We start from the raw sequence: 25,519 nt of genomic DNA on the forward strand, positions 1-25,519 counted from the left end.
TATATATGCGTTGATTGACAATGCGAAATTCGGTGTTTGTTTTTCCAGCGTTATCGAACTTCGTAATGCACTCTCCAGCGAACGACATTACACAATAAGCAAACTCATCCCGGGACACGCATCTTCAATTTCGCGCCTTTTCTGTTGGCCCATCTACCGGAACCGGACAATGACTCTTTGTGGCGTGAACATAAGGCAAGAAACTCTCAATGGTCTCAACAAATACAACCAAAGCCTTTAAAATTTTTCTTTCTGTAATGTTGCAATTGTAACTGGTGGTGAAAGAATTGTCGCTTACCTTCAATTACAAACTGAACTAACAAGTGCACAAAATCACCACGACGCGGCAATAAATCGTTTGTATGACGTAGAATTATTCTGTCTTTCGATTGGTTATTTTTTTAGATATTGACCAATGAGGCGGTGCGTTAGGCTTTGCTGCGAAAGACACGATTCTGAATGTCGCTCGCCATCTTGGATGCTGGCGAGGTGTTTAAAAGGTAGCGAGTGTGAAAAATACTAATCAAGATAGACAGTTTCACGCGATTTCCGACATGGAGGTCGTCAAAGCCTTCAACAGCGAGGTAGGCAACTTATTTATATATTTTTAGTGTTCCTCAAGCGCCTATTTTGTCTTACTCTTGATGTATCGCGTATGAGGCCTAACCGGCATGTTTCTACCACTTTTATAAGGATTTAGAGGGGAATAAACGTTATCGCTTTGCGGAGACATGCTTAATTGACGGCTCTCACATTTTGAGTGCAGCCTCAGATTTATGTGCATGCCCGGTGTATAAAGAAACGTCGATCACGCGGATAATGATTGCCGTGGTCGCTGTGCTTCAGTACATTTGAGTGTGTGCGCGCGCGTGTATGTTCGTGCGCTGGGATATTGACGGCCCCTTTTAATCTTGTCCCGACTTCTTTTGCAATGTCTGCTAACAAAAATCGCGCCGAACATGCGACATTTGTTGAGATTTGGCGCAAACTCCTTTGCGATCGGTCGGTTATGTTAACTGCGTATCGCACTCCCCGTGGTTAGAGCGTCGTGCCGAGCACTGCGCGGTTTTCTCGCTACTCAAGTTTCACGAGGATGCAGCCTGTGCATGTGCGGTTCTTGAAGGATTTCGGTTTATTTTAACTGCGATCGCGCATTTCAGCCTTTGCATGCACTGTTTGGTTCTTTTTTCTTTGTTCAAACGAGTGGCAGCTTCTTACAGCGGTCTTATGACTTAACTTGTTTGCTAAGGGAATCAAAAAACGTAGTGCTCTTCCGAAAAGTTTCTATGACTTGATTGTAACCGCCAGCTTTACATGTGTTAAATATGCCGGAAAATAACGAGTCGGTCTCCTTTTCTGTAGCAACATCCGTGGTTCCCGACGTCGAATTACGGGTTATTGTGCAGCTTGCAATGATGTGTTTTTAGTACGCATGCCTAGTAGAAGTGTAACGCCTCCATGTGTAATGAAATAAATATGACTGATTGGAATTTTAATATGTGGGACTCTGTAAATATGTGTTGTAATGTTTATGTCGAGTATGTTTTGACGTCTGAATTATTTGTTGTTGTTTTTATTTTTCGTGAGTAGCTCACCTCGCTGTATGAAGGCAAACCTCCGATCTCTAAAGCCAAGATGACAGCGATCACAAAATCGGCAATCAAAGCAATAAAATTCTACAAGCACATTGTGCAGAGTGTCGAGAAGTTCGTTCAAAAGGTCTGTACTGGTTCTCTTTTGTTCTCTTCTGCATGCTCATTTGATGCTGCCACCAAGCTAAACAATACCAATATTGGTCTAACCAATACTTTTCGCATGCTTTAAACATTGCTATGAGGAGTCCTCTAAACTTAGTTGACAGTGCCGTACACATTCGTACAAGTTGCATTGAGTGTTACAATAATGAGGCAAATTCTTGGACACCCATTTTACAGGTGTCTCACAGTACCTTGTTTTCACTGGCACTTTTGTCATTGTACTTCATAGGGAGCCAAGTGGTGTTGCCATATTTGATGATCATGCAATAGCGTAAATGATACAAGAAACCTATAATTCCTGAACAACCCTAAATGACTCAGTTTAGTTTGTGCAAAGGCACCACAGACCACCTATCAAAAAACTGTGTGGAGAGTTTCACTTTGATGTAAACATATATGAATAACCAAATCAAGTTTTTTGGCAGTGTTGTCATTTTTAAATAAAGCAACAAATGTTGCCATTGTTCAATGGTATGTTTCTGTGTACCTGCGTTCTGGCAGCCACTTAGGGTCTTGATAAATTTTGTTGTGAGATGCAGGAAGTTGAATGTATATGTGCATTTTCCCAGCCTTAACATTATCTAGCTCTTCGTTGCATGTACCTTTGCTTTATAATCATGATTTCGCAGATGTTAAGGCAAACAATTTATGGAGCAATGTGGATGCAGACAATAAGCCTTTTTTTTTTTGACTGCTCATTTCTTATGCTGATTTGTACTGTTTCCATTGCCATTGTAGTGTCGGCCAGAGTACAAGGTGCCAGGTCTGTATGTTGTGGACTCGATTGTGCGCCAATCACGGCATCAGTTTGGGCAGGAGAAGGATGTATTTGCACCGCGGTTCACCAAGAACATCCACAACACATTTCAACACCTTTTCAAGTGTCCAGTTGAGGACAGGGTAAGCATTGCTTGGCATAGCAATGTCACTCTTCTTAACTGCTTCGTGAGGGAATTTGAAAAAATAAATATATTGACAGAAGAGATGACAAATAGGTTGATGTCATATTCTGCTCATTCAGCAATCTATATTTCACAGGCTGTATTTTATAAAAATAATTTAATTTTCCCATTCTTAAATTATCACTCATTGTATCAAGTGGCTGAAAAATAAATGTACAGAATGAAATGTATACATATACATCTGCATTTGTGCACACTGCCACTGAATACACGCATGAATAAGTGCATAATTTTATTAATTACAGCTTGAAGGGAATAGTTTTGTTTAGAACACAGGGTGTCTACCAATGGGAAAACTGGGAATTCTCAGGGATTTTGAGTAGCTTGGAAATACTCAGGGAAAACTCTGGGAACTTGTACTGCTATCAGGGAAAATTAGCTCCAACTTTATTGAAAGGGAACTAAAGTCACGCTAATGCTGGCTCAAGTAACAGAGGAATCATAATGAATCGTCTGATGCTGTGTTGTTGTCTGCAGGTGTTGCCAGTGTAGTCAACGACCAATTTTCCGAACGCCCGATTTTTGAGACATGCCGGTTAATTCAGATGGCTTCGTGACACCGCCCCTTAAAGTCAATGTAATGTCTGAAACGGACGCAAGAACCCTTTGCCGTTCGTTTTGCCGTGGCTGCAAGTCTGAAACGGTATTAATCAAAGCCACCACTGCCGCCATTTTGATTATCTCACCGCCTCGAGCCGGCGCTCTTGCATGTAGATCCACTGGCATCCGTAGCCACCACCGCGGCAAAGCTAGGCCAAGCTGCTTTGACGTTCGCTATGAAGCTTCTTGCTGTTCGGTGCCATGTTCTTTTTTTTCATTGAAAGAATTCGCCGCTGTCAGCAATCACACCGACTCTGCCTTTGTAATCTTCGCGATTGACTTCGAAGCTCGGAAAACACGGCGCATTGGTATATGCCGGTTCCCGAAAGTCACCTTCGCCTCCACACAGCAGTCTTACATGGTTAAGCATATGCAGAGTATTGCAGTGAAGCTTAAGCGTGGGAAGAGGGCAGTTGTCACGGGACACAGTATGTATTCCTTAATTATACATGTGCACCCGCCACCTCCTGTCACAGTACGAGTACCGGCATGCTTAATAAGTGTACTGGCAGGACGTGCCTGTGGCACTTCGAGCCCTTAAGGGCAGTAAAGGACATGCATTCTTTATTTCTTTCCGGACTGCCTCAATTTTCGGACATTTTCATGGCCCCTAGCAAGTCTGCAAAAACCAGACGTTGACTGTACAACTGGCCAAGAGGATGCTTCAAATGGTCCGTGAAGCGAATGCACGTCGGAATGAGGATGAGAACAGAAAAGACCGATGCAGTGAGGAAAGAACGGGGAAGGAATAAGTGTGCCGCTGCTTCTTTGAAGGAGCTTGAGCTCCAAAAGCAAAGTGTTGGCTGACGCAGAGATGCAGGTGTCCCTCATCCAAACCAAAATAAACTCTTTAAAGCAGTGAAACGCATTACTCTGAGGCGTTGTGTGCAGGCTGAGAGTATGTCAGGACAGTTGGTTGACTTTCACAAGTGAAAGAATCGCACTTGTCACAAAGTTTGGGCCTCATACCAATGAGCTTGCCATCACTTGCTAGAAGTAGCTCATTTTCGAAAATATTTGCTTCTGTATGCATCTTTTTATTTGTATTTAAAATATTTGACTCGATTTGCAAAGGGGCTTTATCATTTCTTTCGAAGATATTTTATTCGCTGTTCATTTTCTTACTATTCAAACTGTATTAAGTGTCTTTTATTTATTTTTTAACATGCTTACTAGTGAGAGACAGCATTGGGCGACATGGTGTCAGCCCATCTTGACATGAAACTCTCTCTCTCAGGGAATTTGGAAATGTCAACTTGGTAAACACCCTGAACACACAGCAATATTATTTTTCATTTGTAGCCAGAAGGCTTTAATTTCTGCAATTTTCGTTAGTGTTCACAGTTGCATAGTTCGTTTGATCCCAGTTTATCTTGCTTGTATGCAGCCGAAGATTGTTCGGGTACTTAACTTGTGGCAGAAGAACCAAGTGTTCCCGCCCGATGTCATCCAGCCGCTCTTGGATATGGCCAGTCCAGCAGCTGTGCCAGGAGGTGAGTTCTGTTCTATACGCTGCGTTTTAGGGTGTATGGACACAGTTTTGTTGCATTTGGTTTATCTCACTTTCTGTTGTGTTTGCAGCAAATGCTTTTGCATCATTCTATCTATTCTATCTAGTCTTGTGTATTGATTTGACCACAAGGCCTGATGATTCTGTACGACGAAAATTCATAATACAGTCGAACCCGACTATATCGAACCCGTTTACATCGAATTATTCTATATATCGAACAATTTCTGGTCACGGTATAGTTACAATGAGTATATATAGCAAAAATTACGCTTACATCGAACAAATATTGCAGTGACTCCCGATATATCGAACGTCAAGCGGCGGAAAAGTGCCCCCAGAAGTTGGCTTTCCCACGCGGTAGCGGGGAAACCCGGCGGCGCGGCTCCATCGAACCGCTCTCCCTACCGTGACCGCGCTGCCTCGGGCTGTTCAGGCGAGCCGTCGACACTCCCCCTGTCGCGCATAGTGGAGTCTATTAGGCCACATCCTCCCTCTTTCTCTATCATCTTTCACTTCCCATTCCCTCTCCCCTGACGACGCTTCGCCGTGCTCCATCACGGGTTGCAGAATCAAGGGTCTTTCCTTTTTTTAGATCACTATCTATCGACACTCCCCAGCAAAAAATGATCCTGGCCCGCCTCAGCGCTCGCTCAGACAGCCAATCAGAGGCTCTTGTGCTGTCTTCGTGCAAGATGGCGAAAGTGCGAGTTGTCTGGCTGCTTTTCTGGTTTATCGTGTTTGCGCCTTGTGGGCCGTCTCCCGCAGTGTTGCCGTGATGAAGCGGCAGAATTCGCCTTTCGTTGTGAAGCTCGAAATCATAAATTGCGTCGAACGCGATGAGAAGTTGGATGTTCCCGCAGCGTGCAAGATTCCGCGGAGCACTCTCGGCACGATTAGGGCTAAAGTGGCCAGACTCTCAACCCGGTGCCCATGGCGCCCGACGCGTACGCACGGCCGCGTACGAGGGGTTCTTCATACTTTCCGGTTTCCGCGTGCTCGGTGATGACTGTAAATTTTAATGAATGCGTCAAAGCCGTTGCCGGTGTTGCCGAAGTTTGGAGCAAGCTGTCAAAATTTCCGGGACATTCGAATCAACGGTGGACGAGTTTGTGAGTGCAGATGATGGTGTCGCGACCACGGGAGAGCCCGGAAACGAAGACTACATCGCCGACATCGTACCGGGCACAAATGAAAGTAGGCACATTGAGGAAAGCAACTACGGTCCTTTGCCCACATCCTCCGAAGTGATTGGTGCACTCGCATTAGTTCGGTGCTTCTGCGCGAGTGCGGAAGGTTGCGGCCTCAGCTGCTCCGACTCCTTAGACAACGTGGGGAAGTGCGTGCGTCGCAGGCAGCGAAATTGCCCAAGCAGAAGAAAATGCAGGACTAATTTATGCGAAACTACGCTAGTTTCTTCAATAAAGTGATTTTATAAATGGTATGTGCTTTTATGACATCCAATTATTTAGCAGGCTATATCGAATTATGCTCTATATCGAACTGATAGGCGTTTTTTTGCGAGTTCGATATAGCCGGGTTTGACTGTAGCGGAGAAGTCATCTGGGACCATTCTGCAATTTAAAATACACTTTAACCGCAATATAACGAAATTCTCGGTATAACGAAGTATTTAACTTCTCATAACCTCTTGCCATAAAACACCACATATCATTTTCATAACCTCTTGTCCACAGAGCACCATGTATTTAGAACCTCAATATAACAAAGTGTGTTTGTATGCGGTTTAAATGTAATGGAATTTCGTGTCCACTGTAAAGGAATGCTGAGACAATAAATGGAAGCTTCCACAGGTGCAGATGGTCAAATGATTGAATTACAAGTGGCTGCTTGCAAACGCACCTCTATAATCATGTGAAGTATGACAAGAGCAACTGCCGAAGGGGAGACGCATCATGTTCTTTGTAAAATCCAAGTGCGATAAAATCCTATCGCGGCCTGCACACTTTGTGCTTTAGGTGTGAGTGAAAGTGTGCGAGGTGGCTTCACCTTCATAGTGACGGCTTCACGAGTGCCGCTTTCCTGCACAAGCAAAGGGAAAGAGGGGCAGAGGCGCTTGCTCACGGTAATGTGATCAAGCGCGCGTGAAGGGCGGCGGGGTAAGTTGGCGTTTCTTGGCGTTTTGCAATTTCTAGCGTGCGTCTTGGCTGTGGCTGTGCATGGCTGTTAGCGTGGCTTAGTGCATACGCAGCCGCGCACCCTGCTTTAGAGGTAATCTGCTGCGTGTGAAAAGAGTGGGCAAGCCGAGACAGCGTGGCATCATGTTAGCCGTCTTCCCTTGCGTTTAGTATTGGAGGTTTGAATCTCGAGTTTCCATCGTAGAAAGCGGCGGCAGAGGCAGATCAAGCATTTGCTCCCCGCTGCCGCCGCTTTCCACGATGGCGTCGTCCCAGTGCAGGCGACGATATCAGCTGTGGGGGCGGAGTGCAGGAGAGCTTGTCTCACTTCGCCTAATTTGTACCGCTGATGTGAAGATATTGTCAATGTGTCATGAAACCGTATTATTCGTTGCCGACTCCCAAATTCATGCAAATAAATTTGTTTTCTCATTCAAATTTACTTTCTTCAATTGGCTGAGAATTTGGAAAATCCTGTGGCCCCTTTCTGTGTAAGAAAAATCGATCGGCGACTCTATGTAGTTGCATAAAAGATTAAATTTCAATGCAGTGAAATTTCCATATAAAGCACTTCGTTATATCGAAATTTAACTGTATAAAGGAACAAATGACAAACATGGCTATGATAGTTTGGCTACAGTCAACAACTACTGGATTGACTAGGCTTCATTAATTTTGGTTCGAGCAGATGCAGGAGGCATGGCTGGTGATCGTGCTGGCAACAAATTAAAACAAAGATATCACTCTTTCTGCTGCAATTAGTGGCTTAATTATCACTCAGTCATGCAAGTGAAGTCAAAATCTAACGGCATGCTGAAAAGTGTAAAATTTCAGTCATCCTTTCAGTGTATGGTGGCAGTGCCACGAAGCTGTTTGAGCATGTCCAAATTTCAATCGGCGACTCTACTTCGTGGCAAGATGTGCTCAGGTAACATTTAGATGCAATGCTCATCATGTGCACCTGAGTCACTCTTACGAATACATAACGATTGCTGCTATAGCAAAATATTGCTTATTCACGTTTCTCATAAGGCTGAGAAAAGTTACACCCCTTTTGTTACTCCTGTTGGTGAGCCCAAAGTACGGTCTCTTTATTAGCCCCACTTCATTATAGTTTATATGTATAAATAGGCACACCTTTCAAATTTAGCTTAAACGAAGTATGCCATAGTGTGGTGCCCCTTGGTCTTCTTACTTTCATCTGCTACAGTATGTTGGTGGTCCAGACCTCATCAGCCTGACCCACCTCCCATGCTCAAACATCCAGCCTCCATGTTACTACACAATCACATTTTGCCTCCTGTTTTTGTTTGTAGGGGACTCTGCTCAGAGCTCAGATGTGGTGGCTGATACCAAGGTGAACAAGAATTCTACAGAAAATTGGAAGAGCTGGAATCATGGCAACAACATCCAGGATTCAATGTCTGGAACTGTTCAAGAGACCAAGACTTATGCCCTCACTCAGGTGCGCTTTGGCTTGCCAGCACTTTCTGAAAGTGGAAATGCCACATTTTGCTCATTGGGTTACCTGCCACAGAGGTGCTCTTTTTCGCACGCTTTTCAGTGGCTCAACCAGAGCGAAATGCCTGTGCCCAGCAAGGCATCAGAAGTGAGCGCGCTGTCTTTGTTTCTACCTTTTGTCAGAAATTGGGGGTAAACGCTGTGCTTAGGAGAAAACTTCAAACAAGCGCAGTTGTTGAGTATTCCACCTGCATTTTCTCTCAAGGCAGCTGTGGCCAACTTTTGGCCAAGTCTGTTGGTTTACTGCTAGAGCTGATGTCTCGAGGCATTGAATCATCCTTCTCAGTGCTCTGCCATTAGCTTCAACACTAAGCTGGTGCCTGAACTCTGGTGGTTTGGAGAGTTGATGTGCTATATGGCAAAAACAAAAGGGGGGGTGGGAGGGTGTGCTCTGTATTATAGGGATCTGACATACTGTAACTGCTCAGTCCTGACATGCTTGTAAATGCAATGCGCACCTGATTTTCAGGGCCAGAAAAGAGAAAAATTGAACAACCTTGATTCTGTTTGCAACATCCTTGTCAGAAAAGCATAAAATGCAACTTGCGTGGTATGGACACGCATCCTTTGACTTGCACACAAATAATCTTTCTGTATGCAAAAGCCATGCTTAAGTGTAACAAAGTTATTCATGCGAGCCTGTGTGCCTTGTATTGGTGACAACATTTATTGAAACTGCAACAAACTAATTCAGCAATGCATGATGTGCATGCATTCAGCTGCATGCCAATTGGTTTTGTAAGCTGTCCAGGTAATCCAGGTCCAATTTGATGCTGGGCCTGTTACGACCACTCTTCCCTGGCTGCTTCTGCACTTTGTTATGGCAAAGAGACACACATGGAAGGATGTGCACATATAAGAACTTGGAGCAAATTATCACTTCACTTGGATGTTTACCTGGTGTGACTGCATGCGCACTTAGTTGAACAAACCTACTTTGATTGTCAGTGGGAGGGAACTTGACCATGGCACAGAACAGTGAAGCCACAGGCAGCATATGGTACACACATGCTGCTGTGTTTAGCATTATGTGACACAGTCTTGACATCTTCTCTTTCCTTCTGTCCCTCATAACAGGTTGACCAATGTGTAAGAAACCTCAGATACTTTCCCCTTGTCATCAGGGACGCTTGTTTGCTGTATGTATCGTTTTACACAGTTTCTGTGTTGGTGGTGCCCTTTTTGCAGGAGAATTTGAACTTGGCCATGGCAGCTGAGGCAGAAAACGCAGCCCCTCCGGATCCAGAACTTTTAGTAAAGCTTCAGAGCCTCGCATCTCAGCTGCTGACCAACAGGCCTGGGAGTTCGTCAGCTGCTGAAGACAAGCCACCAAGTCACCAGCCAGCAGCTCCTACTGTGAAGTTCAACAAGGCAAGTTGGTGGACAGCAGAACCTTTATCTTTGATGTAATTTATTTTGCAGTTGTGGTAGCTATGATACTAACTTGTGCATTGTCATGTCGACATCACGTACGGTAAATTTGGCATGCATGCAAATGAGCTGGCTGCTATGGGATTTTGCTGCAGGGTGCAAGGCCATGTGTTTGACTTCCTGTCGTAGCAGTCATACTAACATGGGCAGAGTTAAAAGTTTAGTGCATGTTAAATTGAAACCCTCTGCTACAGCTATAATATTAATGTCACACTGGCACTATTGTATAATTGATGACCTTCAAAATTCTGTATTGATTTGAAGGAATCGTAGTATGTACTGCTACATGATTGAGTATAGAAAACTGTTTCCATAGTCTGACACCAAGTGCTTGTGCCATTACTGTCACACAAGTGGCAGTTCTGCATCCCTGAAAGTAATTAGCTGTAACAATTATAAATACCTGAAGTGTACATTTTCATTGCTGGAGGGTTTTTAATGTCCTAGCGAAATACTCTATTTTTAGCCATGTACTCGTTGCATTTGCACATTTTGTACATATTGTTGTCAATTTTGTTTGAGCACTCTGGTGATATTGCAGCTGTCGTTTGCAGTGCCTTTGTCACGAGGGGGAGTTGTGCTTGTTTCTTGGTATTCTTTTTCTTGGGATGTGTTTACTGCTTTGCAATGAAAGCAAACTATTGATAAGGGTGCCCACATCTGTCGGTTGAAGGTCTTTGAGATCTCGATAAGAGTTACATGCAGCTTCGTCAACTCAATAGACTATTGACCTGATGGCCATTGAAGCTGCCCATTTAGCAGCACCTACTTCATTGTTAATTACTCACTGCTTGGAAGGCTTTCGTAATGCCTATGGAACTAATAACTAAGAAAATTAATTGGGGAGAAATGCGATATTCCTAGAATTGCCTCATTTGATGCTGCAGTTTGAAATTGTTGGTGAATATGGACCATGTAGTATATCTAATTGTTCGTAACTTAGGGCGGCAAGAACCCTTTAAAGGTTTTTGCCGTACGGGTACGGTTTCGACCCTCCGTTTGAAATGTCGCGCCATAATGACGATGCGTGGTCACTGGGAGGGGCTGCTACCTTTCAGGACTTACAAGAGGCATTTGAAATTTGTGCTACCTTCTTGGGGAGATAAATAGAACTGATTTCTAGCTTCAGCGCGTCGCACAGACTGTGGCAACACCCCTTTTGCGGTTGCGGTTTCGCTGCGTGATCGCAACGGAGGCGCGTGAAACTTCATTTTTGTCTTTGTCGGCACTCTCTTGCAGAGCGGTGGAAGTTGATTTCTATCTTGATTGGCACTGCTCTTAGCTTGTTTATCACCGCCGCTCGCGAGGTATTCTCGCTCTCAGCGGCAACGCGGTTTCGGTTCCGCCACGTGACCACAACGGAAGCGCGCGAAACGTGATTTTTCTCGTTGTCAGCACACTCTCGCAGGGGCGGTGGAAGTTGATTTCTATCTTGATTGGCGCTGCTCTCTGCGGCAACGCGCTTAAGCTAGAGGGTGCCTCAGACCTCTGCCCAAGGCAGCTGCACGCAGAGAAGATGTCGTCATTGAAGCCGCCATTGTGGCCCGAAAGACGCCGCGGCAAAGAAATAAAAAATGAGCAAAAAAGAGAAGAACCTACTACGTCACTTCCTCCACACTTTTCTCCTAGCGCGCGGAAGGGGTAGGGCCTCTCCTCAGTTTCCTTCCTCCATGGCGCCGCTCCAAGAAGGGCGGCGTTGCGGACGGCTGCGGTGGCGATGACACCAACGCGGAAAATGGAGCTGTTGCAGCACTTGAAAAAATTACACATTCTACCAAAGAATGACGGTCACCTCGAGGATCCCGGCTGAAAATTAACTTCCAATTAAACAATATTACTGGATAAGGACTTCGAATTATTGAGCGATTCCTTGCATAGGATTACATGCAAAACTGACGGGACCAGCACTTCACTTCTAATTAACCGAAAATTCCAATTAAGCGGCTTCGAATTATTGGGAGTCGACTGTATATGCACAATGGCCTTAGTGGACACTGGGGCTATGAGATCAGTTATGAGCCTTTCTTTCAAGAACCGTCTTCAACGCAAAGGGATGTTTTCCCTCGACACGCATGCTAAATTTCGTGGAGTAAGTGGTCAAATATTGCGTCCCCTTGATGTTTGTGTTGGGAATGTGTTATTGGCGGACAAGTGTTATTTAACCGAGTTTGCGATGTTAAAACTCTGCACTCACGTTGGTATGTTAGGGATAGACTTTCTGCAAAACTGCGGGGTTTCATTCATTTGTGGTGCCGGCGAGCTTTCGATAAATAGCGGAAAATTTGGAGTCGATGCCCGTCAGGATCCCTTATTATCAGAACTCGTGGATCAACAACCCGCTGGGCAAAAGGCACTTGCTGTTGCTGAGGGAGTGACACTGCCTCTGTGGTTTTTAGCACCGGTATCTGTCATCGCAACTTGTACAGACGCTTCATTTGACGTTGCGGTGCAACACTTTCGCGATTCTTGTGTGAAGAAAAACCTACTGGTACCTAATAGTATCATATCTGTGAACTATGGTAGCACGTTTTTGTGGGTGGTAAATTGTTCTGCCGTCCCGGTGCGTGCTCCCGAACACATGAAGATTGCTGTCTTCGACGACGTCACATGCAGTTCATCAATGGTCGTCGGGGACGAGGATTCCACTGAAGGACGAGCTGCCTGCCCTTACAAGCAGAAAATTCTACGCATGGTCTTTGTCTTCACGTGAACGGGACACCTTAGTGCAACTGCTTTCCCAGTATGCTTCTGTGTTCGACTTCTCTCAAGATGAGCACCGTACAACTATTCCATCCTCGCGTGCTCGTCATCGCATTGACACAGGTTCGGCACATCCTCTTCAGCAGAAGCCTTACCGAGTGTCTTCATCAGAGCACAAGATTATTGTGGACCAGGTACAAAAGATGCTGAGGAAAAATGTCATTTAAGAATCATAAAGCCCGTGGGCCACACCTCTCATCCTGGTGAAAAAGGGTGGCTCATGGATATTTTGTGTTGATTATAGGCGACTAAATGCGATTACCAAGAAGGATGTGTACCCACTCCCGCGAATCGACGACGTATAGACTGCCTATATTCTGCCTCCTACTTTTCGTCCCTCGATCTACGTTCAGCCTATTGGCAGATACCTGTGGATCACATCAATAAAGAGAAGACTGCCTTTGTTACACCAGACAATTTATTTGAATTTACCGTTATGCCGTTCGGGCTCTGTAATGCGCCCGCCACATTCAAGCGATTCATGGACACAGTTCCCCACGGATTAAAGTGAGAAATATGTCTTTGCCACCTGGATGATGTTGCTATTTTTGGCCCCACTTTTGAAGAGCATAACGAGCGCCTTAGCCTGGTTCTGAAATGCATGGAGAAAGCAGATTTGATTCTAAACTCTGGTAAGTGTAGGTTTGGGGAGCGACAGACATTGGTCCTTGGTCATCTAATCGACAAAGACGGAGTCAGACCTGACCCCCGCAAGATTGAAGTGGTCAGTGCCGTATAGCCTCTGCAGTCAGCGCGGGAACCGAGCACTTTCCTGTGACTCTGTTCTTATTTTTGCCATTTTGTCCCGAAATTCGCTCACATTGGGCACCTGTTGATGCCTCTGTTGCAAAAGGATGTATCGTTTGACAGGACAGCAGTATGTGAGTCATCGTTCCGTCAACTTAAGGGGGGACGCGGCCCTTGAAAACCGAAAAATCGCGAAAAAGTCTTTTTTTGAAAAACCATATTTTTGGGTTGTACGTCTCATAAACTACCTGTTCTGTAATTACCAGCACCTAATTCAACCGTAAAGTACAAAAAAAAACGCTACTTTTGAGGCCACCGCGGCCCACAAAACACGCGCAAATGCCGAAATGAAGTCAAACTTCGCGCGCGCGCCATTCCCGGACCATGCGGCCTGCCCTCGCCATCTTGGTGTCGTTTTGACCGTGGATTCTTTGTCTCTATTTTGCCGCCTTACAAAGTGGCATCGTCAGCGCGGTTGAGGCGCTATTGGCGTTTTCCCGCGATGTGATGCGGAGCGCTGATTGGCCGGAGCAGCGCGTTCAAATCCCGCGGGGTAAAGCGCGCCTACCATTGGCTGCTGCGCGGGCGGCAGCGGCTGCTCAAATCCCGCGGGCTAAAGCTCGCCTGCCATTGGCTGCTGCGCGGGCGGCGGCGGCTGCTCCTTTTGATGCCGCGCCCGCCGCGCTCGCGTCCCTTGCTCGCCTGCTTTCGAGCTGTTCACCGCCTAGCGCTATCTTTTAGATTATTTGCTCAGCCTTTTTTTTTTTCTCTATTTCTTCGCTGCACGCGATGCCGGCAAAGCCCAAGACAGTGCAGATGTTCGGTGCGCGGGAGCGCGATATGCGTCTTGTACGAGCATCGAACTTCCGATCTTCCGCAGCGAGTGCCGATTGCGTAGACGCTTTTCAGCGGCGAAACTGTGCTATCGGCTGTCGCCAGTCGAAAATCCGACACACTGAGTGTGCCTGGAGCCCCAAGAGCTAATTAGAAGCTCCGCAGGAGCTTTCTAATAAAAAAACACATGTGTTCAACTTTAAGGCCTGTTTTCTCGGAATGTATTTTTTCGCTAGTAGTGGTGCTGGGGAAGGCGATATCTCAAGAACCGCTCTTCAGATTTGTATGCCGTTTTTTTTTATTCTGTTCCTTAATGACTTTGCCAGGGGGTAACAGGCTCCTTTTTTTGAAAGTTGGCGCAGTTAATTTATAATAAGCAATTAATTTTTGATGAATGTGGTCATTACTGGCTACATCAAATTCAAAGTTGTCTTAAAATTTTTTGGAGCGGAAATTAAAGAAAAGGGCTCTTTAGCCCCCTGGGATATCTATCAAGGGATCATCACAGTGAATTTCAGCTTCCTACGATGTCCTGGCATTTCTCAAGGCTCTTCCTCAGGCATATACATGAATCACCTAGTTAGACCTCAATAACTCTGGAACTAATAAACCTATCTTCATGAAACTTCGCAGTTCCTCATAGTTCGGTGGTGTGAACATACCCTGAAAGTTTCATCTGGATATCTTAAAAAATAAAAAAGTTCGGTCTCCAGGGTAGCCTCCCCCCTTAAGTTCTTACTAGCGTTAGACCCCATGTTTCGTCACTTTGATCTGTGTTCGCCTACCGAAATTTATACTGACGCCAGTGGAATAGGCATCAGAGCAGTGCTTGTTCAATGGCGAAACGACGCCGAACATGTTGTGGCCTATGCCAGTCGTTGCTTAAGCAATGCTGAGCGAAACTATAGCAGCTGTTTTTGCTGTTCAGAAATTTCGTTGTTACATTTATGGTCGCCCATTCAGCATAGTCACTGATCACCATTCATTATGCTGGCTGGTCAGCCGTTGGGATTCGTCTGGTTGTCTAGCGCGGTGGGCCTTACGACTGCAAGAGTATGACTTTGTAGTGAAATACAGAAGTGGCCGCCGTGATGCTGACGCCGATTGTCTTTCCCACTTACCACTACCAACGGCAAATTCTGAAGAAGACACTTTCGATGACTGTCTGGCTGCTATCGCACCTGAATTTCCGGACGCGACCGTCTTCCAGGAGGATCAACGCAACGACGTCAGTCTGGTACCTCTATTCGTCATGGCCCTGAATCTGAAAGCCAGTGGTGGTTTTTCTATATTTGACAACTTGTTGCATAAAACCAACCACTCTGCTAGTGACGCCCGTTTTCTTGTCGGCCCGAAGAGTCTCTGTAGTGCTGTGCTACACGCCATGCATGATGATCCTACATCAGATCATCTTGGATTCACCCGTACGCTGCAACGTGTGCAAAAGCGCTTCTACTGGCCTCCCATGTGTCAAACAACAAAAATATGTGGCTAGTTGTGACGAATGCCAATGGCGGAACAACCTTCAACCATCCACCGTGTCTTCTGCAGCCATGGATTCCCCCTCGCGCACCTTTGAGCAAGGCGGCGTGGACCTCCTGGGCCCATTTCACGGTCATCAAATTACAATCGATGGATCATCGTTTGTGTAGACCACCTTACACGCTACACAGAGACCGCGGCAGTACCGTCATCTACCGCTGTTTGCGTCGCAGCTTTCTTGTTGCATTATGTAGTCCTACGCCACGGCTCAATTGCGTGTCAATTGGTCGTCAATTCGTGGCCGACGCTGTTGAAGAGCTGGTTCAGCTATGTGGAACACAATTTCGTCACTCAACGCCGTGCCGTCCGCAAACCAACAATCTTGTCGAACGCACGAATCGAACCTTGACGAGCATGCTATCCATGTACGTGTCCTCTAACCAGAAGAAGTGGAATGTGTTGCCATTCATAACATACGCCTACAGCACTGTGAAGCATGAGACAACAAATTACAGCCCTTTCTATCTGGTTTATGCTCGATTGCCGCGGAGCTTCCTCAAAACGATTCTGCCGTTTTCTCTGGACGCTGAGGATTTCGTTGCCAAGACATGTTGCCTCGATGAGGAAGCCCGCTGAATTGTATGCGTTCGCACATTGGCATCATAAAACCACTCGAAGGATTGGTACAATATTTCCCATCAAGCCATTTATATTGAAAAAGGTGACGTAGTGCTGCTATGGACCTCACAACGCAAGCGTGGCTTGTGCAGCAAGCTCTTGTCACATTATGTGGGCCTCTTCATTGTTTTAGATCGCTTGAGCGACCTAACTTACGTGGTTGCACGAGTTTTGTCTACTGATAGGCGTTCCAAGAACACCCAGCTTGCTCATGTTGCTCGCCTCAAGCGCTACTTCCCTGCCACAGAACAGTGACTCTACCAGCTGGCTTCGTCTGCGAAAGGGGGATTGTAACATGGCAAAGAGGAGTAGATAGAAGAGGAGGAGGACGACGAGCTGAGAAGCAGACAAGGCAACATTTCGGTGACAACATTGTGGCGACCTCTCATCCATCCCGGTCTTCATCTGTTAATAAACATGGATCATCTGTAAAAATATGGTTTCTGGCCGCTAGATCCTGTGTAAACAAGAAAATGTGTGAGGTGCGTGCAATTGAGAACAATAGCCATCTGTTGCTGAAGCTTGACCGCAGTGTGTACTCGCCTGCCTGTGTCACGTGAAAATGCCAGCACGTTTTCTATGCCAGTTTCCTATTTTGGTACCAGCAAATCTCCAGGGTTGTTGTACACCAGCTATCGCCACCAACCCTATTGCAATACGCATCTTCACCTATCTGGTTCACAACATGTACGCGGTGCCGTTGGAAGGGTACTCCATGCTTTTAATAGGCGATAACTCAAATGTACCGCCATTTCCTGCTGCAGACTACGATCATACAATACGTTTTCAGGTCACTAGATCCCATGTTAACAAGAAGAGGCGTGCCACCCGCCGCATCAGCTTCCCCGCAATACTCGCCTGCCTGTCTCATGTGAAAACACCGGTGCACACTCAATTTCTTATTCCGGTACCAGAAAATCTCCTCCCGAGTCGTCACACGCCACATTCACAGCTATTGACACCAACTCTATTGTGATAAACATCTTCACCTATCTGTTTTACATGCGCATGGGGCATACTGCCGTCAGGAGCGTACTGCACACTTCTAGTATGCAATAATCCAAATGCGTCGCCGTTCCCAGCTGCAGGCGACACAATGTGAATGGCATGTTACACTCTGGTGGCATCCAGCATCGGCCACCAGCTTGATTTCTTTTTGGTTTCTCGTCACTGTCAACACTATGCAATCGTAAAACACCAAAACACGTCTCGGGCCGCTGGTATCCCGTCAGCTTGACGTGTGTTGGTGTCTCGAGCCTGCAACTAACTATTCAAGTGACGATTCGCTCTACGTAGATGTCAACAGCAGTTGATTCTGTCAAATTTCTTTTTTTGTTGTTGCTTCGGATCGTGCATTTTGCCGGTTAGCATACTATTTTTTCTCGGCTTTTTTTTTTTTTTCTAAAACTATAAATGAGGTTCTGCTGTATTGTCACGTGCAAGAGTGTTTGTTGCAGCTTTGCAGTTTAAAGGGCTAGCAGAGGACAAAAATGTGCACTGCACCAAGTGGCCTCATGCAGCTATGCCAATTACTTCAAATAATCGTGTCTAATATGGGTGTACTGCAATTGGAACAAGAAAAGACTTGGGCTAAAGTAATTTAATTATAATGGGCGTTTATTATAGCCATGTTTTCCCACTTGCAGAAACTGCTAGACTTTGACTATGGTGATGAAGAAGAGGAGGAAGAAGAAGAATCATTTGAAGAAACCAAGCCTGCTGATTTCGTTGAGCCACCTTTGGAAGACTCTGGAGGGCAGTCATCTGAGCCCAACGCTATTGCACTAAGGTCAGTGCTAGGACAGAGCATTTAGTTGCGTGCATGCAACAGGTATGTGCAAATGGCAAAATCCTACCAAGTTTTTGCATTGCATGGCAGCACCCTCAAAAAATGACATTCTATATCCCCCATCATGGTCATGGGTTGTGGTGCTTGCTAACACTCCCGAGCCTAGGTCTAGTACAGTCAATGTTTGATTTTTCAGGCTGCCTAGGGACTGCAAGAATGTCAAAAAAGTTGGGCAGTCTGAAAAAATGAATGCTTGCCTTTAAGGGGGGACGCGGCAATTGAAGTGGTCAAATTGCCTAAATTTTCGATTTTCTGATTTATTTATTTTTCGCGATCCACGGACCTTTATTTACCTTGTAGTGAAATATTATAACAAAATACACGGTAGAAATCGAGAAAACACTTTCACACAGTGCTGTCATCAAAAATTGTGAAAAAAATCGGGCTTCGGAAGGCCCCGTCGCACCGCAGATCGCCTGGCTGTCTGTTGACGCAGCGCCGCCATCTTTGTATCATCGTAAGGAGGAGAGATCGGAGCTAAAGATAATCGGAGCGACGCAATTCTCCACTGAAAAATAAACTAGCAAACGCAAGCGGAAAAAAAAGGCAAATGCGGCATTGTGATTTGGCGTAGCAGTCACATGGGGCACAGGGTGCGCTCCTATTGGCAGTTATAGATTTGAATTGCTGACGAACCCCTCTCGCATGCATTTGCACAGCAGCGAGCTGCACGTTCCTATCACCGTGATTGACGATCATGGCAGCTTACGCACATTTTCTGCAATGAGCCCCAAAGGAATGAAGTTCCGAATGGCCCACGTGTACGGAAGACCACGAAAGGCATAGAAAAGAGGGGGAAAACTACTCGTAGAAGCAGATGCCGCCGAGCTTGTTGACGAGGCACGACCGGCGCACGTCGGTGACTGGGAAAGCGCGCCCGTGTGTGCTGCTGACGACGCGACCACAGAACACTTACGCGACCGCGAGCGATGATGAAGGCGCGACCACAAGCGATGGTGAGTTATGTCCGCGTGTGGTCGTTACAGCAACGCGACATCGGCGGAGAAGTTTTCACGTCAAATATTCAACTGCGGATTGCGCAGTTGAATATTTGGATTGAGGATTGAAGTTGTGCAACGAGACACAAGAGCGGACGTAGTGAGTGCGCTGTCACCTGCCTCTGCACGACGGATAGATGCACAATGACCAAAAAGGCGACGAAGGCACACGAAACTCCTGTAAAGAAGCGAAAAATTACCTCAATATGTAAAGAAAATGTGTCCTCACAGGTAAAGGACTACATTCCAGGCAGGTTTTAGGTACTCAAAGTAAATATTTTGATATTTCCAGCAAATAAAACTTTGAGCTGGAATGAAGACAGAATCATTCTGTCTTTTGCACTTAGATCGTGAAACATTGGCGAGTGAAATAAAGCTGTCCATGTTTTACTGCACCATAAAAAAAAATTTATAATGGGTTTTTTGTGAAAGTCGTTAGTAAGACAATATGCATAGGAAAGCTGAAAAAATATTTTTATGCTCATTTTGGTGTTTAAGGGGTGACGCGAATCTTGAAACGGCAAAAAATTAAAGAAAGGTCGATTTTCGGAAAAGTGTATTTTCGCTACGGTTATAAATTCAAGAATCCGTCGACGAAATCTAGAAGCTAAATTTAATCGGAAATTAAACAATAGCGCCTAAAGGGGCCAGGCTGAACACAAAATCGGCAAAATTTGGTAAAAAATGTTCGAACTTCGCGCCGTCACCATTTGCGAATGCGGCGGCCGGTGGCCGCCATCTTGTGCTTGTTTTGAAGCTGTTTTCTTTGTGCACATTTTGCGCCAGTTCAAGATGGTGTCGGTAAAGGGAAACAGATGCTATCGTGTCATTTCTGAAGGATGCGTCCGTGCCATCGATTGGCCAAAGCGCGCACACACCCAGCGCGCCTCGCTCCTATTGGTCTGGCGCTCTTTGGCTCTACCGCTCTCGCGTTTTGCTACGTTTGTTTATCTCTGGTTTCAAGGCACCGCTGTCTATGTTGTCTACGTTTGTTCAGCCGCTTGCTTCGCGATGACATTTGATAAGGTGTTCATTTCGCTGCCTGGATGGCTGGAAAAGCTCGGAGTCAAGCGGCTGGGGAATTCAGGAAGGAAGGCGGCTAGGCCTGTCATACTCACGGAGTTTCTGATTGCTGGTCTGCCTGGACATTCTACCGGATCGAGTTCCGAGCTGCAAACTGGCACCTCTAGCGTCAACACTTGGTCCGCCCACGCCACACGTGTTGGCACAGATCATGCAGGCACCGTTTCCTTCACGACTGAAGAAGTAGCGAGCGCGCAGCGGTCGCCGGAAAACATGCCTGGCGTCGCAGCCTGCAATGGAACATAAGTTCAAGCTGCTGGGTGTCGACACGAGACAGGACGTCAACGACAGCGGAACTGAATTTGCAATCGTGGATTTATCCGTCGTACAAGAATTCCTTGGACTCGTGCTGTGTCCCGGGTGCGGCTAGAAAGTGGTGATGCTTTCAAGGACCCCGCCAAGGAGTACGGGATCTCAGCAATGTTCTGACAATGTTCTGTCATCACAATGCTGCGAGAGCAAAGAGAGAGCCTGAACCTAGGCACCACTACAACTTGCCAGAACATGTGACAGAAGCAATGCTGCCTGTATATACGCGGCTATCTAAAAGAACCCTGCTCCAGAGATGCCAGCGAGGCAAGACACAGAATTCGAATGCGAGCCTTCACTCAGTGATTTGGAGGGTCTCAAAGGAACAGCATGCATCTTTCTTTGGCGTGCAAGCTGCTGTTGGGGAACCTGTCCAACGCTTCAACACTGGGAACCTGCTTGCGTCCACTGCAATTCTACAGCAGCTACACATGAATATTCCTGGCACTGCATCTCAGCGAGCAAAGGAGAAAGACGGCCATTGAAGTGCTAACTCCAACAAGAAGCGAGAAGCCTCTTTGAGCGCAAGGAAGCTGGCCAAAAAGCGGCTTAAGGGGGGACGCGGGTCTTGAAATCGCGAAAAATCGTCAAAAATGGCAATTTTCAAAAATTGCGTTTTTGAAGTCTTTAATGTCCCAACTATGCCTCTACAAAATATTATGGCTCAATTCCTACTCGAAGTATAAAAAAAACGGCAATTTAGAAACGTCGGTGAGCCGAAATTGAACGCCAAGCGCGAAGATTTGCCTCATTTTCACGCTGCCGTAGCTCCGCGCGACGCGAAGCGATCGGCGCCATCTTGGTCTCGTTTGAAAGCTGGTTTCCCGCTCTCCATTCTGGCGCCCCTCGGCACGCTGTAGACCCTCGTGCAGCGGAGCTATCGGCACCTGTTCTCAAGCGGGAAATCGTCGCGAGACAGCCGCTGATTGGGTGAACCGGGCGCCTCCTCGAGCGCAGCCCTCTGATTGGCCGTGACGCATGCTTCGCCTTCCGCGGCCGCGTTGTTCGACTCCTTCACGTCGTCTGCTTTCGCCTGCACGCACGTCATTTTTCGCGCTCCTCTTTGTTTCCTAGTATTTTTCGTTCTGCCTTTTTCTTTGTCGTTCTTCTAGATATTTTGGCTATTGAGTCGCTTCTTTTAACCACGAATTTCTTGCTTTTGCGTGCCTCGTGTCTTTGTTCCGCGTGTCACGATGGCGCGAGACGCGCGCTTGAAAGCAAGCACGCGAAAAGCAGTCAGCAAAAAGAGACGCGCATGGAATAAGAGCGCTACATCGTCGAGAACTACAGCTTCGGTGATGCCGCAAGCTGCTGTGCCCTTGGTGGATGCGGCCGGACTGAGCTCGCCAACAACAGCTTCGCCGGTGGACGCGGCTGAACAAACCCCGTCGACGCTAGCTTCGCCTGTGGACGCGGCTGGACAGTGCCGATCGGTGTTACCGCAAGTCTCTGCAGTGCCGGTGGATGCGCCTGGACTAAGCCCGTCGAAAATACCAACTTTTGAGACGCTGCAAGTCGCTTCGGATTCCGTGTCGTCGGAAGCGGCCGAGCCGGCTGACCTAAGCCTAACGTCGACTTCGGCGTTTCCGCACGCCGCTTCGGTGCCGACGGACGCGGCTGAACCGAGCTCGCGTGCTCAACGCTTCGACACGGTGTTTTTCACGGAGGCGGAGTGCGCGGGGCGCGAAGAATACGCAGACAACATTAAAACTTCATTGGCGAAGAAGTCCGCGACTTCCCGCAAGTTCGAGCTGATGAACGTCGGCACAGCAAGTGAAGACGACGATCGCGGCACAGAGTACATCATCGTTGATCTCTCAGTGCTAAAGAAGCTGTTTGTGTCCACAAGCTGCAGCAAGTGTGGGATGACCACTCTCCAACTCGCAAAGTGCAGTGAGAGAGAATACGGCCTAGCAGTGAAGTTGGAGCTCACATGCTCAAATTGCGATTTCGCCGAGCGGCACTTCTCGTCGCCACGAGTGCCCGGGAAATCCAACATCACGCCCTTTGAGGTCAATTTGCGGGCAATGAAGGGAATTCAAAGTATAGGCAAGGGAGCGACTGCCCTAGCGGATTTTTGTGCCACCATGAACCTCTCTCACCGAGGACTTCACCACAAGACTTTCAGGGGGCATATGGACACCATGGTGAAAGCTTGCCAGGCAGTAGCTACTGCTACAGAAGCAGCAAGTGTCAAAGTGGTGAAGGACACGTACAAGAACTTCCTGAATCCACCAGGAAATGTAGATGTTATATTTGATGGCACATGGAAAACACGTGGTCACAATTCAAATATTGCAGTTGGCTGCATCATAGAGCTATACACTGGCCTAGTACTGGACCACGTTGTGCTCTCGAGGTACTGTCGTGGGTGCCAAGGGGCACCTGATCCCAGTGATGATGGGTACGGTGACTGGGCTGTGAACCACAAGTGCATGAAAAACATCGACTGCAATGCTGGCCGGATGGAGGCTGAAGCAGCTATCATTTTGTTCAACAGGTCTCTGGAAAAAAATGGGTTGCGGTACACAACTATACTTTCCGATGGTGATAGCCGCACCTTTCATGCATTGACCTCTAAAGGAGTGTATGGATATATATCCATTGAAAAGAAAGACTGCTTGAACCATGTTCACAAGCGGATGGGGACGGCTCTTCGCAACTTGGTTGAGAAGAAGAAGGCACAAGGAGAATCTCTTGGCGGAAAGGGCAACCTCACCCAAGATAAGATAAAGAAAATTACTAACTACTATGGGTATGCCTTGCGGAGCCACAGCCACGACGTTGCAGGCATGAAAAAGGCAGTGCATGCCACGCTGTTGCACATGACCTCGACAGATGAAGCCCCTGACCACAGTTGCTGTCCTCAAGGGGTTGATTCATGGTGTGCCTTCAATCGTGCTTTGGCGAACCAAGTGGAGCAGCCACCACACAAAAACCCTCTGCCAGGCCACGTTCGCACTGCTCTTGAGCCAATCTTTGCAAGGCTGGGCGACGAGGCCCTCTTGGAGCGCTGCAAAGATGGCATGACACAGAACGCCATCGAGTGCCTACACTCTGTCATTTGGAGCCAAAGCTCCAAGAACACGCATGACTCTTTGCTGGCTGTTGAAAGAGCTGTTGCAGAAGCAGTTTCTCGCTTCAACCAAGGAATGGCAGCAACCAGCAGAGCTGTTGCAGCACAGCTTGGTTACAGTCCTGGGAGCTGCCTCATTCGTAGGAGCCTTGAAAAGGATAAACAGAGGCTGTGCAGGTCTGATAAAAGTCACACCAATGCTGAAAAGGTGAAGAAGAGGATGGCCAAGAAACACAAGCCTGACAGAACCCAGGACTACTGCCCAGGACTTTTGTGAATGTGTGGCAGATTCACAGAAAATAGCAAGTGACTTTCCGAGCTTTTTTTTTTTTTTTTGTCAAGTGCCAATGCAATACAGAAGTTTTCACAATCTTTACATGAACAGATTTCTGTGAGTTTGGTGTTATTGTGTTCAGTAATGACTGGGCTGCATGCTAAAGCATTAAATTTTTCGATGTGATAGGCAAACAAAAGTGGCAGAGTAAGCAAAACTTTGAATGCAATTTTCTCAGCTTTGCTTTTTCGATCAAATGCCTTTGCCTTACGGAACTTTTCATAATGTTTGCATCAACTGATTTTATTGAACTAGGTATCATTTTTTTCAGTAAAACCTCAGCTACATCCTAAAGCTTTCCATTTTTCATTAAACCCAATAGACTAGCAATTAGGTCAGATGTAAGCTAATTGCTCCTGCATTGTTTTTTTCTTCGTACTTTGTTATTCATTCATGAACTATATAATGGCTTTTTAAACATTTCTTTAGCTTTAGGATGTGCAGTGGGTCCTTGGAAATGACAGCTATTCTTTAAAACTAGTTTTTTTAATTAAGAAATTATCATAATGGCCCGTAAGAAAAGACCTATGTGGGATAAATTATTTTGCAATAACTTCATTTCTAGATGAGATATATCAAATCTGAATATATATTTGGGATCAGCATTCAAAGATATATCTGCATGCCAATTTTCAGGAAGATATGTTAAGAAATAAAAAAAAAGTTTTCAAGACCCTCATCCCCCCTTAAGGAGGGGGGACATGGGTTGTGGAGATTATTTCCTGCATCTTATGGCCAAATCTGATGAAAATACACGTTTACTTAGTTTTTCGTGCTGATTTCAAATATGCAATAATTTTTCTTGTAGGTTCATTAGTTCAAGAGATTGACAGTGCTGCCACTCTATTGTTTCCAGAGACAATGGAAAAAAAACTGCTCAGCAGAAAGTGAATATTATTGCATAGCTAGATACTATAATGTGCAATAACTTCAATGCTGCAAAAAGTTTTCAAATGAAATTTTAATTAGCCATTCTGCAGGTGATCAAAATTCTTTCCTTGACCTAAGGCTACCACACCAAAAGAAAATTCATAAAATGGAAATATACATACGCACAAATTTGAAATTCTGCTCTCAGCACTTTGTAATATGTAGATTAGACTTTCTGCTAAAGAAAGAATTAGTGCTCTAGCTGTTCTAGATCATAAGATATCACTCCGACAGTCTAGTGAAGTGACCCAAAAACATGTTTTGAGAAAAGTGAGAAAACTTGTAAAACCCTACTTTATTTACAAATTTACAGCTGGAACAGCTCAGTAGGCACCAGGCATGTAGTCCTGCTGACTCCCAGCCCCTGTGTGCCGCTTTTTGAGGGACTGGTGCAAATTTTCTCGTGCTTAGCACTTCTTGGCTGATGCTGCCATTCGACGCCTATCTTTCTCGGCCATGAGGGTGAGACTTTGCTCGCTCGGATTTAGACATAGTTCTTTCATTATGGCCTTTGAGGCCC

At 46.2% G+C, this 25,519-nt stretch overlaps 1 protein-coding gene across 4 annotated transcripts in view; it reads left to right on the plus strand.

Moving 5' to 3' along the window:
* Positions 1 to 442: 442 nt before the first annotated feature.
* The window catches only part of Isha (Insulator su(Hw) mRNA adaptor), a 148,746-nt gene continuing 123,669 nt past the window's right edge, over positions 443 to 25,519 (plus strand). For 2 of the 4 annotated variants that reach the window (XM_055065858.2, XM_050169864.3), the window contains exons 1-8: positions 444 to 584; positions 1,591 to 1,719; positions 2,496 to 2,657; positions 4,707 to 4,812; positions 8,284 to 8,432; positions 8,532 to 8,576; positions 9,677 to 9,859; positions 18,067 to 18,209. In XM_055065858.2, coding sequence (XP_054921833.1) covers positions 555 to 584; positions 1,591 to 1,719; positions 2,496 to 2,657; positions 4,707 to 4,812; positions 8,284 to 8,432; positions 8,532 to 8,576; positions 9,677 to 9,859; positions 18,067 to 18,209 — 947 coding nt within the window. In that variant the 5' untranslated portion in view covers positions 444 to 554. Of the gene's footprint in view, positions 585 to 1,590; positions 1,720 to 2,495; positions 2,658 to 4,706; positions 4,813 to 8,283; positions 8,433 to 8,531; positions 8,577 to 9,676; positions 9,860 to 18,066; positions 18,210 to 25,519 lie in introns of all 4 variants that reach the window. The other 2 variants (XM_055065856.2, XM_055065857.2) reach the window with 2 other exon arrangements.

This window comes from Dermacentor andersoni, chromosome 6, assembly GCF_023375885.2.
Source record: "Dermacentor andersoni chromosome 6, qqDerAnde1_hic_scaffold, whole genome shotgun sequence".
Classification (NCBI taxonomy): domain Eukaryota; kingdom Metazoa; phylum Arthropoda; class Arachnida; order Ixodida; family Ixodidae; genus Dermacentor; species Dermacentor andersoni.